This window comes from Sabethes cyaneus, chromosome 3, assembly GCF_943734655.1.
Source record: "Sabethes cyaneus chromosome 3, idSabCyanKW18_F2, whole genome shotgun sequence".
Classification (NCBI taxonomy): domain Eukaryota; kingdom Metazoa; phylum Arthropoda; class Insecta; order Diptera; family Culicidae; genus Sabethes; species Sabethes cyaneus.
This window is the reverse complement of record NC_071355.1, coordinates 203,709,137-203,728,487: the sequence shown is the minus strand read 5'-3', so window position 1 is coordinate 203,728,487 and position 19,351 is coordinate 203,709,137. Positions and strand designations below refer to the sequence as shown.

The 19,351-nt window shown below is 38.0% G+C and overlaps 1 protein-coding gene across 1 annotated transcript; it reads right to left on the bottom strand.

The window, feature by feature from the left end:
* Window positions 1-460: 460 nt before the first annotated feature.
* On the bottom strand, window positions 461-19,128 carry LOC128743562 (protein bicaudal C). The gene is made up of 9 exons (XM_053840163.1): window positions 18,921-19,128; window positions 8,895-8,944; window positions 8,662-8,811; window positions 8,080-8,532; window positions 7,725-7,835; window positions 2,172-2,279; window positions 1,181-2,026; window positions 769-1,111; window positions 461-708 (listed from the first exon to the last, which is right to left on the bottom strand). Exons 1-9 carry the CDS (start codon window positions 19,126-19,128, stop codon window positions 461-463), a joined length of 2,517 nt encoding a protein of 838 aa, XP_053696138.1.
* Window positions 19,129-19,351: the final 223 nt, after the last annotated feature.

The following is a 19,351-nucleotide window of genomic DNA, read 5'->3' as shown; positions in this document are numbered from 1 at the left end:
GTCAACGCTTTTCGTTGCGAGGCGGCAAAATCAACGTGGACAAACAAAGTCCACATTGAATATCCAGTGGGTACATCTCGGGCAATCGATAAGCAATTAGTGTTTCTTCGACGACGACACGACCAAGTGGGTGGACAATTGCAAGAAAATAATTAATTAAAAGGGAGTTTAATTAATTTTTAGCCTTGTCGTTCGTGTCTGCATTCGCAAAGGTACCGCCGGCGGTTGTTGTTGCTGTTGTTGAATTATTGCCGTAAAGCCGTTGCTGTCGTGTTTATTGTCCTGAAGGGATTCAAATTTTGCGGCAGCATCTGCAACAAATGCAAAAATAAAATACAGAATATTGTGAATTACCATGTGTCTCCAATTTAATAATTGAGATGAAGGAGCGCAAGGTGTTTTGTTGTTTTTCGTACCGTTACATCTTCAATCGCCGTTCCAGTTGGTCATCTATGGTAGTCTATTGACCGCTGGAGGTACGCCGCTCCGCGCCAGGTGCGGCCGAACCCGAAAAACGTGACATTGATGATGACGAAGACGCCGGTGACATGTTGGCGAATGGATTGCCGTGGTGACGTGTGTATAGGTCATGGATGGCCATCAAAATCTTGCGACGTGCCCCGAGTGGTTTGATTTCCAGATTTAGCAAGTCCTGGTCGGTGAGCGTTTGGAATACGGTCATGTCAATTTCACCATTGATGAAGTTCTCTGTGGGAAATATTAAAATTATCAGTATTATGGCTAACATAAACCTTGAAATCTACTTACTGATATAATGTTCCAAGCCCAGGTTGGTCAGTATGGAGGTAACGTCATTGTACTGCGATAGCTGCTCACGTTGGCGCATCGGAGTGACATCGATCATCGTGGTAGTCATGTTGAGGCGTGAATCGCCGCCGGCAGCACCGCCACCGCCACTGCTTCCGCTGCTGCTGCCCCAGCTTAGGTTGCACGCTTCCATCGGCACCGGCGAGGTCTGGCTGATACCGAGCCCCTGCCAGGACGGTGTCGGAGTACGCAGCTCGCCGTGCTGAGGCGCCAGGTGCATTGCTTTATAGCCGGCGACGACGCGTGGGTCAAAATTGAACACGAAAGAATCGGTAAGTGTGCTCTGTGGGAAAGAAAAATATCATACTCAAAAGTATGTACCTAATAATGTTAATAATGGTGTCATACAAACCTTCTGCTCGTAGGGCATCGGCGTCCGCTGGTCACCATAATCCGCCTGGAGCTGGGGACTGTCATTATAGCTCATGTGGCGGCTTCGGTTCAAGACAACTCCGCTGCTATCGGAGGAACTGTTTACCAGTGACCCACTAGTCGAACCGGTACCTGGAACATGCAGCTGCTCCAGGGAGCTGTTGCTACAATTCAAACTATGGTATCCACTGGAGTGATCACCGCTGGCACTACTGTTGCTGGTATTCTGGCAAGAGCTGTTTGAACTGCGATTGCTGAGCGACAGGTGCTGGTGTGCACCCGGAACTTGTAAATGTGTTTGACCAATTGTTGGATTCATCGATAGTTGAGACTTCACAGCACCGGTAAAGTTCCCCAATCCTGGTGGAACGGACAGTGGAGGCAATTTGGATGGTCCCATATGAAAGTTTTGTAATTGATTGCGAATTTGATTAAGAGTAAATTCAGGTGCTGGCGTTGGAGATGTCCATGCGCTGACAAATGGCATGGGATTGATAGGTGATAAAGGAGAATATGGTTGCGGAACTGGACCGGCCAACATTTGCGATACATTCTGAGAATTTTTTGCCTGTTCGTTCGGTCCTAAATAGGAGCGTGGTATGTCCACAATCACCTTCGGACCAGTGCATTTAAGCAGATTATAGCGAGCTTCGTAAATGTTGGAGATAAATTTCTCGATTCCTTTGATGACGATGCAGAGGGTGCTCTGGCGGGACTTTTGCCGTACCGATATGAAAACGTCGTGCGCAAACATCAGCTTGCTAATCTCCTCCGAGTCGACCGTATTCTCCGGATAGTCGAATATCAATGCAATCGGGAGGCTGCCCTGATTTAATTGAAAACAAATTTCGATTACAATCTATCTGTAAATTGTTCCAGTTTTGCTCCTGGATAAGTTAAAGGAATGGGTGGGAATTATCCTGGCATCGTGCTGCCGAGATTGCAAACTGCCCTGTCCGATAGATACTTACCAGTAATTGCTGTCTTGCCAGATAAACACCGTCGATCGTGCCGGTAATAGTCACCTGGGAACGCTTGATTGGCTTTATGTTTACGTCGTTCGCATCCGGGAACATTATCTGGAATGAGATATGTATATAAACGCTTTAGTCGGGCCGGTTTGGGTACGATGAGAGGACTAATATTTATCAGCAAATGTTGAACAATAGCCAACAATAGGAACTAGGATGAGATAATAGATTGAAAACAAAGGAACATACATACATCAATAATTATTTATCTTTTATCTTTATAAACAGTTACCGGTGGCAAACGTGATACTACTAGTTTCATTACGACCCTTGTACCCCTAAGTAAAGTAGTAACGGAAACCTCATTTTAGGGCACCATAGAGGGAAATTCGGAAACCTGTAAAGTACAATTATAAAATCCTCAATCAAGTTCATAGTTAAGAGTAGAGTTAGGGAAAAATGCAGGGATCGAGCGGGATGAACAGAGAAAATATTCTGTTCTGTGAAAAGTGAGGAGCAGCAGCGATAGGGTCATATACGCTCCGCACCGAGAGAGCGGTACCGAAATGGAGAGAAGGAAGTTAGAAATAAACGAACTCAGTCTTGTGATAGATCGCGGCACAATGACGTGTTTTACTGAATCGCAGTTCGCAGTTGAGAAAATGTCCGCTTATTCGCACAATCACCACAGTGTCCTGGCCTGAGGAGAAGAATTCGGGTAACAGACCAGCATTTCGACAGGTGTGGTAAAAAACTTAATGTAAAACATAATAACTCATCAAAGTTGAATCGGGTTGTGCGGAAATGTCAATACAACCACAACCGTACACTCAAAAAAATCGACACGTCGCATCCACGTGAAAAATCATGTAAACTTCTGTACAGCAACTTACGTGAACTTCATGTACTAGTTAATGGGAAAATTAATAAAATTCACTGGGATCGCACGTAGACTGGCTAGTATGAGTGCGAGTTACCAACAATTCACATGAATGTTACATGAAAAGTTTGATGGATGAGAATTACCTATGTTTTCACGTAAACTTGACATGCTGATTTTTTTGAGTGTACAATTCAAATCGATCTTCTAATTCAATTGACAGTAAAGCCAAAAAAAGTATATATAGATCAAAATTTAGGTCCAATTTTATATTTAACTAGCTGATCCGACAAACTTCGTATTGCCACAAATTAAACTGTGTTGTGCATAAATAAAGTTTTGCAAGTTTCTGAGGAGTTCAAGCATAGATAATTCATTTTGGCAGTTACGTAACTATGAAAGCATGGCTAGTTTAATATACAAATTTGCAATTCTTCCTCACAGTAAAGTGAAAAACAACTCCCCCATCAGGGACCGAAACGGTTACATTTTTTCTATATATTTGCCAGTGTGCAGTGCCATGTCATAATCTCAGCCAATACGTTTCGTATTGTTTCTGTATCGAGAGAGCCTATCTCTCGATGTGTTGAAACTAGCTGGAAGACGTACATGGTAATAAGCAAACATTCATTATTCTCTGTGACCAGTCGAAAAAAGTGTCACAGTATAGAAGTGACAGGCTTTCGCCGGTTTTTGCTTACAGTTCTAGCTGGAATAGTATGGACAAGCGATAGAGAATAAGGTGTAATTATTGAGCCATTTTTCACCTGAAATTTATGTAATGAATTTTGGCACGATTCTATGGTTGATCACTACATTAAAGATCTTGTAGGAATAGATGCAGTAGAGTTCGTTTTCAAGTTTGGGAACGTTCTTCTTTGGATCCGCATTATTTGGGGAAAAACTGTAGGCATACGAATGAAGCAGCACACGAGAATACCAAAAACCACTACACCTTTGGTCATGCATGGTGCTAGAATGTTGAAGCGTGGCTCTGCCGCTCCGAAATGTGTGCGACACGACGAGCAAGCGATGTTATTCTGGTATTTCTTCTCGGTGCGTGTGTACTAGAAATCTGCCGCATGACTGGTCACAAGAAATAATGTCAAATATCTTCAGATTTTGGTCACCAACCAGTACATTTTACGTCCCTGTCCTCCATTGCTTAGCCAGAAAGCGGATAGCCATATTCGCCGTGATTGTATAACATTTCGCCATATACTATTTCGCGAAAAACCTTAAGCGGAATGTAACATTTCGCGGAAAAATTCTTAAAGAGGGGAGGCATCCTAATATACCATAGAAAAAAATTTCTGCCTTCTAAAACCCCCACATACCAATTTTAGTTCCATTTGCTTGATTAGTTCTCGAGATATGAAGAAATTTGTATTTCATTTGTATGGGAGCCCCCCCCTCTTAAAGGAGGAAGAGGTCTTAATTCATCATAGAAAAAAATCTTGCCTCCAGAAACCCCCACATGCCAAATTTAGTTCCATTTGCTTGATTAGTTCTTGAGTTCTGAGAAAATTTGTAGTTCATTTGTATGGAAGCCCCCCCCCCTCTTAAAAGTGGGAGGGGTCATAATTCAACATATAAAAAATGTCTGCCCCCTAAAAGCTCCACATGCCAAATTTGGTTTCATTTGCTGGATTAGTTCTCGAGATAAAAGGAAATTTGTATTTCATTTGTATGGAAGCCCCCCCCCCTCTTAAATGGAAGAGGGGTTATAATTCCCTTCCCAAAGAGGGGTCTAAATTCACCATAGAAAAATTTCTTGCCTCCAGAAACACCCACATGCCAAATTTGGTTGATTGACAAATCAATTGCTTGAATAGTTCTCTAGTTTTGCAGAAATGTGTGTGTCATTTGTATGGGAGTCCCCCCTCTCTTAGAGGGGAGGGGTCTCTAATTATCATAAGAACCTTCCCCGGCCCCAAAAACCCCTACTTGCAAATTTTCACGCCAATCTGTTCAGTAGTTTTCGATTCTATAGAGAACATACTGACAGACAGACAGACAGAAATCCATTTTTATAGATATAGATTTCTTGTAAATTTCAGGTCCAATTCCAAATAAAATTTTAAGTTCAATTTTAGGTCATTTTTACATTTTAATTTCAAGTTTAATTCCTTGTCCAATTTTATGTCCGATGTCTAGTCCAATTTTGACTCAAATTTAGTTTGAAGAAAAATTCCAATCCAATTTCAACCCATTTTAGTACAATTTTGAGTCCATTTCTGTACAATTTAATGTTCCATTTTAAGTCTAGTTTAGTTTCCCATTTCAAATTCAGTTTAGAATCTAAAAGTCCAATTGAGCTTCGAGCTCAATCCAATTTAATATCCCATTTTAAGTTTAATTGAGATTCGAGTTCAAGTCCAATTTAGTGTCCCATTTAAGATCTAGTTTCGAATCTAATTTCAAATTCATCTCCGATTTAAAGGCTTATATCATGTGCCATTTTAAGTTCAGTTGAGCTTGGAGTTCAAGTCCAACTTACTATCCCATTTGAAGTTCTATTTCGAATCGAATTTCAATTTCACCTCCGATTTAGTCTAAATTCAGGTGCAATTTTAAATCCAATGGAGGTTCCAGTTCAATTTAATGTCTCATTTTAAGTTCAATTAAGGTTCGAGTTCAAGTCCCATTTGAATGTCCCATTTTAAGTTGAATTAAGGTTCGAGTTCAAGTCCCATTTTATGTCTAATTTCTAGTCTAATTTCAAATTCACCTCCGATCTAAAGTCTAATTAAAAGTACCATTTTAAGTCCAATTGAGGTTCGAGTTCAAATCCCATTTGAATGTCCCATTTTGAGTACAATTGAGGTTCGAGTTCAAGTCCCATATTAAGTCTAATTTCGAATCTAATTTCAAATTCATCTCTGATCTAAAGTCTAATTAAAAGTGCCATTTTAAGTACAATTGAGGTTCGAGTTCAAGTCCAATTTAATGTCCCATTTTAAGTTCGAATTCATATCTAATTTAATTCCAGTTTCAACATTAATTATAAACATAATTTAAATTGCAATTTTAAACCCAATTTTAAGTGTAATTTAAAGTTCAATTTAATGTCCCATTTTGGGTCCAATTTCTAGTTTTATTTAATACCACTTTTGCCTTCGATTTCATTGGATTAGTGTTCATTAAAGGTCAAGACCTTTAATGAGTTCAGGTATATAATTAATTTGTTTATAATGGTAGGTTTTTTTACAGTCGACGGAGGAGACGGTAGAAGAAAGTAATGAAACAAAGGTGTTGATATGTAGTAACCAAACAAAATGGGACAAGCGGAAAATTCGATAAGAGAGGGTTTTCAAAGCAACGCTTCTTTTTACCCCTGTTGAGGACACAACTTCTTAAGCGTTGGTTAAGGTATTTTCGACAACGCTCTATTGGCAAGTTTAACGCTGATTTCCAGCATAAAATTTTGTCAGCTTTCGAATAAAAGTAACATAATTGAGCTGACTAACATACTTTTTGATCTAGAGCTAATTTGATGGAAACAGAGCGGAAAACTAAAAAATTTTCAATAGCTCTGTAATGATTGAGATTTAACCTTATGCGTAGAAGGATTTTTTTCCCGTCAAATGTGATCTTCTACCGCGCACTGAAATGTACTTGAACTAAGCTACCTAACATCATATACAATAAATTTTCAGCACTTCCCGTAGTTGTGCAACATTTGCGCAATAAATTTTATCGTGCATATTAGAATGATAAGTGGCTAAAATTAACGCGTCATTATAATTATGTCAGTTTTGAAAATCAGTATATTCAAACAGTTAATAATTATGGTTTCATAGCTAGCCACAAGTAGTTTTCGGCTTGCAACACTATGATAAAACCAGAGGTATACCGCAAGACCAGTTGGCAAAAGCTGGATCAATAAAATCATTCCATTCATTCCATCTTTTGTATTTACGAATATTTACTATACCAGGAAATGAAATGGGAGCTTATTCTATCGAGATTGTCAAACTTCGGAGGACTGTGGGAGGCTTGAGTGAAGGCGGTGCTACTGCATTTAGCGAGAAATGCTACCTTAACCTTCGAAAAGTTCTACACTCCTTTTAATTTCAAGTTCAATTTTAAAGTCAATATCTAATCTAATTCAAGCCAAATTTAATGTCTAATTCCGAATCTTATTTCAAATAAAATTGCAAAGTTCAATTTAGGTCTGATTTCACGCCCAACTTAATGTCCTATTCTAAGTCAAATTCTGAGTCTTGTTTAATTCCATTTTTATCTCCGATTTCAGGTCCAATTTAAAGTGCAGTTTAATGTCTGAAGCCAAATACAATTATAATTTCAACTGCAATTTGAAATTCAATTGAGGTCTAATTTCAATTCTCTAGTTTAAAGTCAATTACTACTAGTCTATTTAAACATCTCTTTCACCATCGATTTATGCATTATACATTTATACATTAGCCTTTGGCAGACCCTTCCCACGTTGTTCTTCCAGAAGCAATGCAGATATTTGTCTCAAGATCCCAACAATTAAAGAAAATAATACCCTGTTTTACCGCACCGCAAGACTGGAAGAGCATTCTTCATATCATTTGTCACCCTCTATAAATTGTTCCCATCCTACTAGCGAAAAGTGAGTAGCTATCCAAATGTTCTTAAACCACATACACAAGCACACGTACAAGCACAGTCAATAATTTTACCTGAGTTCCGGTTCTGCTCATAATTTCTCGCAAATTGCTGGAAGCCCGGCCAAGCACAATCGGATGATGTTGGGTTGAAATTTCCAGCTGCATCTGCACGGGAATCTGGCTCTGCAGTGCGAACAGTGCAGTAGCAGCAGCATCAGCAACGGCAACGGCAACGGCAACGGTACCGACACGGATGGGTAGGGTCATAGAATAGGAAGAGAAACAGAACAGCTCGTTGCAGAAATTACAATTTCGCTATCATAATTCATAATCAACCGGCAGTCGTCGTCCCCGGGTTGGACTCAGTCGGCGTGGTGTGAGATGGCACTGTGACCAAACCGGGACCGACTCGTACGCGATTACCTACCGCAATGTTCTCGCACATCAAATCCATCAGCCGGCGGGTGGCTTCCTTCACCTTCAGTTCCTCTTTTTCGGACCCCTTGACCAGCACGAGCGATGAGTGCAATTTGGGCCGAGTAGAGAATATCACCTGTACATTGTACTCCTTCTCGACCTCTTTCACGTACGGCGTTTCGTTGTCCGGTGGCGTCTTGCCGGGGGCCAGGATAGGCAGCTCGAACGAGATCAGCAGTGGCGTCGAGATGCGAACGAGCGCACGTGCCCGCTCGACACCCTCCAGGCTGCCGCACAGCGACACCTGGTTGCTCTTCTCCGTGGGATTCGACCGGTTCGAGTCTGGGAAGTGGATGTGGGTCGCCGTTTCCTCCATAATGCGCTTGATGTTGTTTCCCCCGCGGCCGATAATGAACGAGTGATCCGTATACGAGACATCCATTTTCATAATGACGCGGCTCCCCTGCAATGGCAAAAGAAGAAGGCTTGGTTGTTGTTTGCTAAAATATTCAGCTCCATCAGAGCGAGAAATCAACGAGTTTCGCCCAGCCGGTCTGGGTGGACCAGCCGTACGAGTACGATTTCAAATTACCCGAGAGTCCAAACGTGCCATCACTCTGTCCTTTGCTTTCAACACATCGGCCATTTTGCCCACGATCCGGATGTGCGGATCCTTCTTGGTTTTGGCGCCGATTTTCAGCCGGCATGGCCAGCTGACGTAGGTGGTGGTTTCCTTCATGACCTGTCGGCGGAAAGAGGAACGGAATGATTGTAGGTGTGTAGGTGGCCGCAGCAAGGGACACGGTGGACAGCGAATAAACTTACGTTCGTGAAGAATTCCTCTGCGCTATTCATTCCTTCTGAATACGTTTCAACTGTAAATAAACACGGCAAGTAATGTAAACATTTAATGGTTGAATGAAACTATATATAGTAATTCAGGTAGTAGGCGGTGGATTTAAAACTTAGGTATAAGGTATACTAAAAAAAATTCACCTTATGGTTTAGGTAAACGGTTTGCCTACGTATAGGAGATACCAAATATTAGGTTGGTAAATATTTGAATGAGAGAAAAATTTTAGCACTTGCCTATAAGGCGGGAAGTTTTGTGTTTTGCGTTGGAAAATAATAAAAGGTATGTAATACGGGGTAAGGCGGGGTAACGTTTGGCTTAAGCAACCCTCCAGAAAATTACGTAAAGTAACTAAACCTCTCCCCCTTTGAATGAAAGTCACAGAAACTGTATAAATTTTTTTTTATATTTATCAAATTCTTTTAATGAGTTCTTATCAACCATTTCTAGGGTAGGTATATAATTTTCACACACAATTTTCAAGAAAATAATTAGATTACTTTACAATGAAAGTAAATTTTCAACATTGGCATTCAATTTAAACCCTTAGAAATTAATGGGATTTCTGTTCCGGTTGAGAAATTATGCCGGTCGGCCAGTACAATGTCTGCCTTATTCTCGTTTCCCATGCTATTTGGAATTATTTCGAAACGAAAAATTCATTTTAATCGGAAACCTGCAAAGAATTGAAATCAGAGGTTATGTCACAAACAGAGAAAACAGAAAATACCTTAAATCTGTTTTTGCAGCCTTATCAAAGCAGCGGTTAATCGTATTAATAGAGCCAAAAATCTAAGGTCAAGGGTATACCGAATGCGGAATGCCGCTGAACTCTAGCTTCAAGCTAAACTGAACTGTTGTCACGCAAAATTGAATTAAGAAACCTTATTAAATTGAGCCTATGCTTCTTTTGGTCTCCTTTTTAATAAAATTTATTAAGTGGATTGTTATCCACTGAGAGAAGAGAATTATGATTGTAAAGTGATGAATCAATGAAGATAGCTGATTTTCGAATATCAAAAATTTGCTTTTGGCGCTAGTGTATGGAGATGATTTAATGTACACTAGCGCCAAACTCAGTTACCTTCATTGGATACAGTTTTCTAACTAAAGACCATGGTCTTTATTAAAAGTTTTCCTTTTAATTTAATTTCAGGTTTCGTATTCTACTAAGACGCTCCAAAAACTTCAGTGTACCATTTTTGTTTCTTTAATGTTTAAATCAGTTAAACTTATTTTGTACTATTTGTTCCCGGTGGCGTGCCCAGACATAAACAGAAAGTGTAGCCTCTCAGAAGCATGGTTTGGCCTGGAAAAATCCAGCAATCGTAGGATGGCGGATCAAGTTTTTTAATTGCGTAATTTATTTATCGTAAAAATACTGGTTGATTAGATTGGAAACTCTAAATTTCCTGGTTACGCCATGAGAATTTTTTACATTAAATTTTATGGAAAAGGTGACACATGTACGTGAACCAGCCTGGGCACTCGAGAGGACTTGAAACTAGATTTGAGATTAGAACTAAAATTAGACTTGACATCAGATTGAAACTTGGATTGAAATTGTAGCTAGTATTCGGACTTGGACCTGTAATTGGAACTATGATTACACCCAAGATTGAACTTGAATTTCGGCTTGAAATTGGAATGCAATTCAACATTGAACTTAAATTTAGGCCAATTGAGAGTTGACGTCTAACCTCAAATTAAACTGGAATTTTGACTTTGAATTAAACTCAAATTGGAAATAAAATCACACATGAAATCGGATTTGAAATTACGTTTGTAATAGGTCGTAAAATCGGAACTGAAGTTGAATACGAAATTTTACTCTCACGCACTCAGTCCCACACATTTTCCAGCAGAGGTAAAAAGCTGAAACTTTCAGAAACATTTTGCTTTAAATCAACAAAGAAAAAATGAAGGCATGTATTTATAATTTGACCCAATGGTGCGTCGCGAAAATGCAAATGCGGACTTGGTGGGGGAAAGTAGGCAGGCCCGAACGAACCGAGCTTCGTATTTTGTGTGTTAGTAAGGAGGCTTTGCACAGTTTCATCAATGCGGAGGGGTTAGAACATTGAATTCTGATATAGAATGTGCCACATTGGGCATACGGATGACTGGCATAATGGACGTTAAGCATACAGATGTTAGGCTTAATGGAAGTTAGGCATAATGGACACTAAGAATAACGGTATCAGGTATCAGCATTTGTGACTCGAGTAGCACGTTCTTCACAATCGTTCTTCACCTAGAACAATGGCCCCCGCCAAGGGCGTCTAAAAGGGCCTACATTTCAGTAAAGAATTAGCAATAACGTATGCATTAAAAACTATACTGATTTTAGCGATTTTGCATGCCACTTTATCAGTTGATTTTCATACAACAGCCATTGAAATTTTAGAGTGAAGCTAAAACGGAGCATTTACTTTAATAATTTCGTGGCCAAAACGGAGAAGAACCTGATCGCCAATGCCACGAAAGAGCTGAATAATATGTCGACGTCTATCTTTTGATTGGCGAAGATTCCGGTGAACAGCTGTAAAGTTAACTGGCAGGGCGTCGAAGCATTTTTATAGAAGGGTTAATAAACGTAGGATTTAAAACAACTTTGTTTCATTGGATTATCTTTTGTATTTTTTTATCGCAATCTGAAATCAGTTCATTTTTTCAATACAACGTTAAGTGCATCTAAGTGTTGGAAAAGGGGCGAATACGAAAAAGTAATAAACTTGGAACGATCACAGATTTAAGAATCGGGGCGCCAAATTGGGTTTCCGCCAAGGGGACAACTGTGACGATGAGTGCATCAAAATAGAAATGCTTTCAGAGGGCGGCACTTCTAACGGCAGGTCGCAAGCGTACACTCGTGACCTGCGACCGTTTCGCCCTAAATAATCGATAAAACCGTTTGTTAGTGGCACGGTAAATAGGTCTCGCACCTTATAATGAGCGTAATTCATTTCCGCATATGAGAAAGAAGAAGTATCAATCATCTATACTTTTCTGTCTGTACTACAAATAAGGCTTATACAAATTTGAAAAAAAGTTTATGTCGCCCCCCCTCCCCTTCAAAAATTTTCTAAATGCGACGGGGCAAAAAAATAAAGATTATTATGTTGCATTCGGTAGTGATAAGCAGATTTTATATAATTCAACGAGTTTACAACTCTAAAATGTCCAATATATGCAAAGTTAAAGCAGTTATCCCGTTACTCGAGTAAATGATTATAACAAAAAGCTAGCAAAAAATATCTCAATTAGATATAAATAACAGAATTTGTTATATTTTTGATCAAACAAAATAATGAGGCATTCAGAATTATTACAAGTTTTGTTATTATATTAAAATTTGTTATAATATTGTTATAGAGCAATTCCAGCTCAACTAATAAAACGGTTTGTCTCGACTATTTTTGATTTCGAAATTTTGCTAATACATTGAACCACGCACGGATTCACTTTCCATGAAACATGTTTTTTCGTCAAGAGTAACTTTTAAAAAGGGCGTTTTTAGAAATAAGATTTTTTTTTTGAAAAATGCATTCTCAAAAACTACTTATTTTATGAAAATGACGTCAAAGGAAAAGTTGTAAATTTTATGTATTTTCAGAAAAAAATACACTGAAAGAGAAAGCTTTGTAAATAGGGTGCGGGATGGTTTCATCTACTTTCCCGACATAGGCGCGAAAAACAAGTAGGGTAACCAACGTATTTTGGACCCCCTCAGCAGCTGTACATAAATTGGACACTTACAGCAAAATCAAATGCAAGTGTCCAAATTATGTACAGCTGCTGATGGGGTCCAAAAAAGGTTAATTATCCTAATATACCTAACTTTGAGGTGAATTACATTCAAACTAATATGTACTTTGCATCAATATTTGTGTATTGTCCCTTAGTAATCGACAAAAGATAATGGAAGAAAACCACTCTTTTCATCTTTTTTTTTTCAAAAATAAAAGTCCTCTTGGTTTTACTATCTGCTTTGAATATGACGAAGAGCATCAGCAGCACATCAGCACATTACTCGGAGTAAAAACATGGATATCTAAGCTCTGATTCAAACTACTTGCATTGTTTTGGTGCCAGTTGAATAGCTCATGCAGACGGCATAACGAATACATGCATAAATTTTTGTAAATAACTGTGTTTGTCCATGGTGGACGAAAGCAAGACTTCGTCATGACGAAGTGCAGTTTCCGTATGACGAATTGCCGCTGAACAAGAACATCAGTGTCTGTAAAAAATGTAAATTTTGAAATATTTTATCTGTCTAAATGAGTGTTTATGCAAGAAGTGAGAGATTTATCTCGTGCCAAAAACTTGAGTACTTGTGAATATAATTCTTTTAAAAACTCGAAATAAAGTGTGAATCATGATTACGTTTGACGAGGTGGAACCGCAACGCTACGCTGCTTTTTTGTAAAACTAAAATAAAATTCTTCACGTAATTGTACGCAAATTCTACGCATAATTTTGAACAAATTATGCCACGTAAACTTTTTTTTTATGTCGTTCTCAAGTTATTGCAAATGTAAAATCCAAATAGGGTAGTTGATCCAATAGTTGTGGTAGTACCAATAGTACCAACCAACTATACCAACTATTCATTATTAATGCATATTTTCGTCACCGTAGCATTTTAGATAAAACCATTACATTCATTATATAACCCAGGCTTTTAGAAGTATTGGTAGTTAGACTACACCATTTAAAATTAAAGCATTATTTGCTAAAATGCCAATTTTCCAAAATCTAACGCGCAGTTGGAGCGCACAACTATAGGCGCTCATCTATAGTTTTGCTACGATGTTTTTTCACTTAGCAACCTAGCAATGTATATGGAATAACACAATTACAGGAACTGTTACCGATCATTTCCAAATCGATCGGCACAATGGAAAGTTTGTTCAGTTTAGCGTCTTTAGTTCGTAAGTTTGTAAATATTTTGTTTTGTTTGTTTATCGGCTCTTATACATTGTTGTTAGTTTGTTAAAATTTTTGTTGTTAAAATTTTGTTATTTTTTGTTTAACATAGTTTTAAGCCATTTCACTAACGTAACCGTTTGATCCTGACACAACCCTGGGAACTCTTAACCGGTTCGAGTAACTGCAAACGCACGCACTGGATCCGGTTAGTGAAGAAAGAAGGGAGATAGTCTGAGAGGGAGATAGAGGATGAAGGAAGGTCGAAGGTGGAAAGGCCTAAAGGGAGAAGGCAGTCGAAGTCGAACTATACGGGGAACCACATCTAAAGTCTGAAGCTGAAGAACTGAAGAGAAGCGCTGTCGCGCTGTAAGCGGAAAGATAAACCCCTGAGTGTTTGGACACCGGTCCGGTGGTAATCCCGGCCTTGGAACAAAATACGCCCTACAAAAGTGCTACGTATCGTGTAGTTAAAGTACCCGTATCAACCGTAGAAGTTCGACGACGATTGTAACGCACAGGAAGCCGAAAGTAGTGCGAAAAACAGTGCAACGAAGTACCAGCGAGACCACGTGAGGCATTCTAAGGCAGCGCTGCACGTTCTTGACTCTGTTGTTGGAAATCCTAAAACTGGACGTCATCTCGATAGAGCGGCAAAGGCTTAAGCCCGCATTTGGTGGATTCGTTTGGATATGTCATCGTGCTGAAACCCTCGCTATTCGACCGTGAAGCGGTCGTGGTATGTACATCCTCTCTCCCGTTTTCCTGCATGTCATCGATGGGCCCCAACGCGTCGTGTTCGTGATCGGTACCGCAACGTGATTAGTGAACTTTAAACCCGGATGAATAAATAGTTAAATTGTAATAATAGTTTTAAGTTCAAAGAGCCGATCCCTTTTCCTCCTGAACTTTCTTCCGTTGTTCCGCTTTGCTTGAGTGTGACGGTAAGTAGTCGAATGTGCTGAGTCCCCCGAACACGCTACGACCCTGAGAAGATAGAGTGAGCCAGCAGGGCAGTGTGAGCTTTCTCATACTTACAGAACATCAAACTTAATTAAGGAAACATTAGCGCAACTGTTGGTACAATATAATTGAATCGGAAAATTCATTTTTTCTTTATAAAGCTTCTCGCACAACGAAAGCAATTGTCTTGCCTTGTGACAAATACCTTGTATTTGATAAATTTATATCCCACAAGCATTAATTGATGCATATAGCTCAATAAACAAGCAAAATGAAGTTATATTGTGCTTAGTGGCGCAACTAATGGATCATCTACCCTAATACGTATTAGAGTAACTCTGCGCGAAGTATCCGAGATGTATCGATCTTCACGGATTTGGACCAAATTTGATAGATTTTTCATTTCAAGTCAGAATGTAAAAATTCTAAATTTGGTGCCGGTTGGTCCTTTCCACGATTAATGCAAGCAACAACTAGCAACATGTCGCATTCTATATGCATTTCACATGTTGCTAAAAAGTTGTCTAATCTAAAACATACTCGATGCAGTAACGCGCCGCTCCTGTCAAGTCACGTTTTGGGAACTTCACGCACTTTATTATCAAAAATTACAGAACGTATTGACAGAAGTCTTTGTTAAAATGACCTTAAGAGTTATTTTTGAACGTCACTGTAGAATTTCATTTATGAGAGAACCAGTTTTTTTGTCAATGCTACAACTATGGCATGTATTTTATGGAGAATCTCTCGTTTCCTCAAACTTTTATGTTGTTGCTAGATGCTTGGAACTGAAATTTAAAATGGAATCTTATCTCTTATATTCTCGGTTCATGTTTTGTTTACAAAGTTACATAGTGACAATGTCATAGTACAAAGCCACATAGTTACTGCGAAATAGTTTCTTTTACGCATCATTTGAATAATTAAGTTCGTAGTTGTTTTTAATCGTTTCTGTGGTCGGGTCCTGCCAACATGAGCAGAAAAGTCTATAGACACGAAAGCTGAAATATACGCGTAAGACTCATTGCAAAAAAAATCTTGGAAAGTTTATTTATTTATTAGGAATCCGGAAAACGTCATTCAGAAAAAACATGAATTGCGGTACCATGGATTGGCACTCGAGGGCTTATCCGAAATGAAAAAAATCCAAAATGACATGAAAGTGTATTAAATTATCTCGTGTTTGACCCATCCTTTTTTTTAAATTCGAACGCATAACAAAATGACAGACATTCAAACATAAAAGTCAGGTTTTGAGTCGAAAAAATTGACTTTAAACATTTCTAAAAAATATATAAATTGCAATATCGAAAAAAAGATAGGTCAAACACTAGATAATTTTGTTAGCTTTGAAACAAAACAAAAAAGAAGCAAGAGAATTGCTCGAGCCGTTCTTGAGATAGTTATGGTATCGACTTTGAAAACCTGGTTTGAACTGGTCGCAGATGCCCAAGGTCCCCAACAAGGAAAAAAACCTGGTTTCGAGAAAAACGGCATTGAATTCGCTGTGCAATCGTTCCAGACATGCGTAGTACAAATAACTATAACTTTGTCAATTTTCGAAATTCATCCAAACGACTTCAACCACATATGCTCAAAATGTTAATCTTTCGAATTAATTAATAAAAAAAAATCAATTTTTTGGAATTGAAAAAGTACTATGCTCCCTTAAACGGATTCGATTTCTTCTTCTTCTTGATCACGGCTTTGGACCGAACGCTTTTTATCTATTTATAGCCAGCTTGAATCAAAAACTGACAACCCCGAATAAACTATCGGCCAAATCATATAAGCATTTAATCTTCCTTCATTCGAGAGTAGTTCTGGTATAGCGAATAAGACGGTTGCATTCTATGCGACATGTCATGAGTTCAATCCCGGTTGAAGGAGGAGCAATTTTTGAAAATGTATAAAAGTGTTTTTCTGAGCTATTTGTGAATGTTCTCGAAAGTAGTTGTCTATTTTTGACAATTTCGTCGAAATAAAATGTCGATATAGCAGATAAAGGCAAAGAAGTTTTTGTTATATTTTAACAAAATTATAACAAAACCTGTTAGATATATTACAACAAATTTTGATATAATTTTGTTCTAAACATAACAAATTTTGTTATGTTTTGCTACAGCTGCATATAAGTTCTGATAGAATTTTTGATATTTAAACTACTAACGAGACCAAAATTATAACAAATCATGTTAGAAAAACCGTCGTAACAGAATATCATGATTTGTTATAATTTTGTTACGTTTGTCTGATCGGGTAGTCTTGATCAACTTTCTTTCACCAACTAAGCTTTCTGGTTTCTGCTGCAAGTCACAGGTTACTATTTTGATTGACCTTAAAGTTCCCGACGACAGAAATTGGGGAGCTTGCAATCAGACCTTTAGCTCCATTCGCTTTAAATTTCGTTCCATTTTAATTCAACTTGTTTTAAAAGAACCGGATTAGAATGAGGCAAAAATCAATCAAACAATATATGAGTGAAAATCGGTACCGCTTTTGACGGAGATATTCCGAATTGCAGCGGGATTATTTTTTCCGGTCATAGGTATTAGAGAAGATAAAAATAGAAATACGACAAATTAGACACTCCGGATTATCCGCTATCGATGCTTTCAGGGCTCTAAATTGGTCGTTTTATTCCGTAGTGTCCAAGTACATACCCTAATGTTGGATGTTCGGAACCATTGATTTGTACCATTTGATGTCATTTTGAATCATTTTCATACGTCATTTTTTACATTTTTATTACTATTTCGTAATATTTTACTTTTTGTAATATTTTTTTGGTGTCAGTTTTGCATATGCCTTATGTTTTTTCACCTCTTTTGTTTTAATTTTCTAGTATTTTTGGGTTATGTTCGTATTATGTTTATATCATTTTTTGTATCAGATTCATGTCACGTTTGTATTATTGTTGCTCTCACTGTTTCTATCATTTTGGTAGCATTTAATTTTCTTATCATGCTGCGATTTGCGCATTTATTATTTTTCAAGCAATTGGTTTTTGTGTTTTTACCATAATTGTGTAATTTTTTTCGTCAGTGTTTAAAACATTGTTGTCCCTTTTCGGTATTCGTTTATTTAATATTTTTGTTTTTATTTGTTTATGATTTTTGTATTGCTTTTATGTTATTTCCATTCTTTTGCATCGTTGTATTACTGATATCATTTTTGTGTCGTTTCCGAGTCAGTTTTTTGCGTCTCCTTAATTTTGGTATTATTTTGTAACTTTTGTATTATTTTGTGTCATTTACAATAATCACTATTCTGTCATTTGTGTATTCTTTATGTGGTATATTTGTACTATATATTTTGATGAGTGGTATCAAAAGTAAAATCAAAGAATTTCTCTGAAATATCGATAAATAGTTGTTTCAATGGAACTGAATTTGAAACAACTTTTGGAATTTTCTGAGCGTTTCGTAGAAAGTTTTATATTTATTTTACCCCATTGGAAACTGTCAAACCAATTTTAAACAATTGCAATTGATTCTTACCAATTGTAAAACGACTGAACAAGCAATGAAAAAAGTTTGATGGAATATCGCTATAAAATGCAATAAAATTTTTGACGTTTTAAATCACACCGCACATTAAAATAAATACAATGAAAGTTTAAAGATGAGAGATGACAGATGAGAGATGAAAAAAGAAAGATGAAAGATGAAAGATGAAAGATGAAATATGAAAGATGAAAGATGAAAGATGAAAGATGAAAGATGAAAGATGAAATATGAAAGATGAAAGATGAAAGATGAAAAATGAAAGATGAAAAAATGAAAGATGAAAGATGAAAGATGAAAGATGAAAGATGAAAGATGAAAGATGAAAGATGAAAGATGAAAGATGAAAGATGAAAGATGAAAGATGAAAGATGAAAGATGAAAGATGAAATATGAAAGATGAAAGATGAAAGATGAAAGATGAAAGATGAAAGATGAAAGATGAAAGATGAAAGATGAAAGATGAAAGATGAAAGATGAAAGATGAAAGATGAAAGATGAAAGATGAAAGATGAAAGATGAAAGATGAAAACTGCAGGGTGAACGATAAAAGAGAAAAAATAAACAACTCTCAATGAAAATAAATCTTTTGCATACCTTTAATCATATCCTCCAGCTTTTGGCGGTCAACTTTAAACCGTTCCACATGCAGATCGTCCGGATTGGCTACGCCCAGCTGTGCCGCAATCAACCGCAGGTCTCCCCAGTCGCTCTCAACCGACGAGATCTCACTGCCGGTCGTTTCACTCGGAGGACCACCATTGATGAAGATGTGCTTGTTGAAAGGCGAACAGGATGCCATCATTTTTCAGATGCTGCGTTTTCTGTTTTTTTTGCCGTCCTGGATGATGTAGGCAGTTTTTTCTTTTGTTGCAATTTTCAATCGCTCGCCGGTATGCACTGATGTCTATCTGGTCGATTGGTCGGTTCGGTAAGAGCTTCAATGAGCTTGAACGGTGTGACAATGTATGATGGTTGTTCGTTCGTTGGGTTCCCGTAGTATGATATTAGTTTTATTCACTCGACAT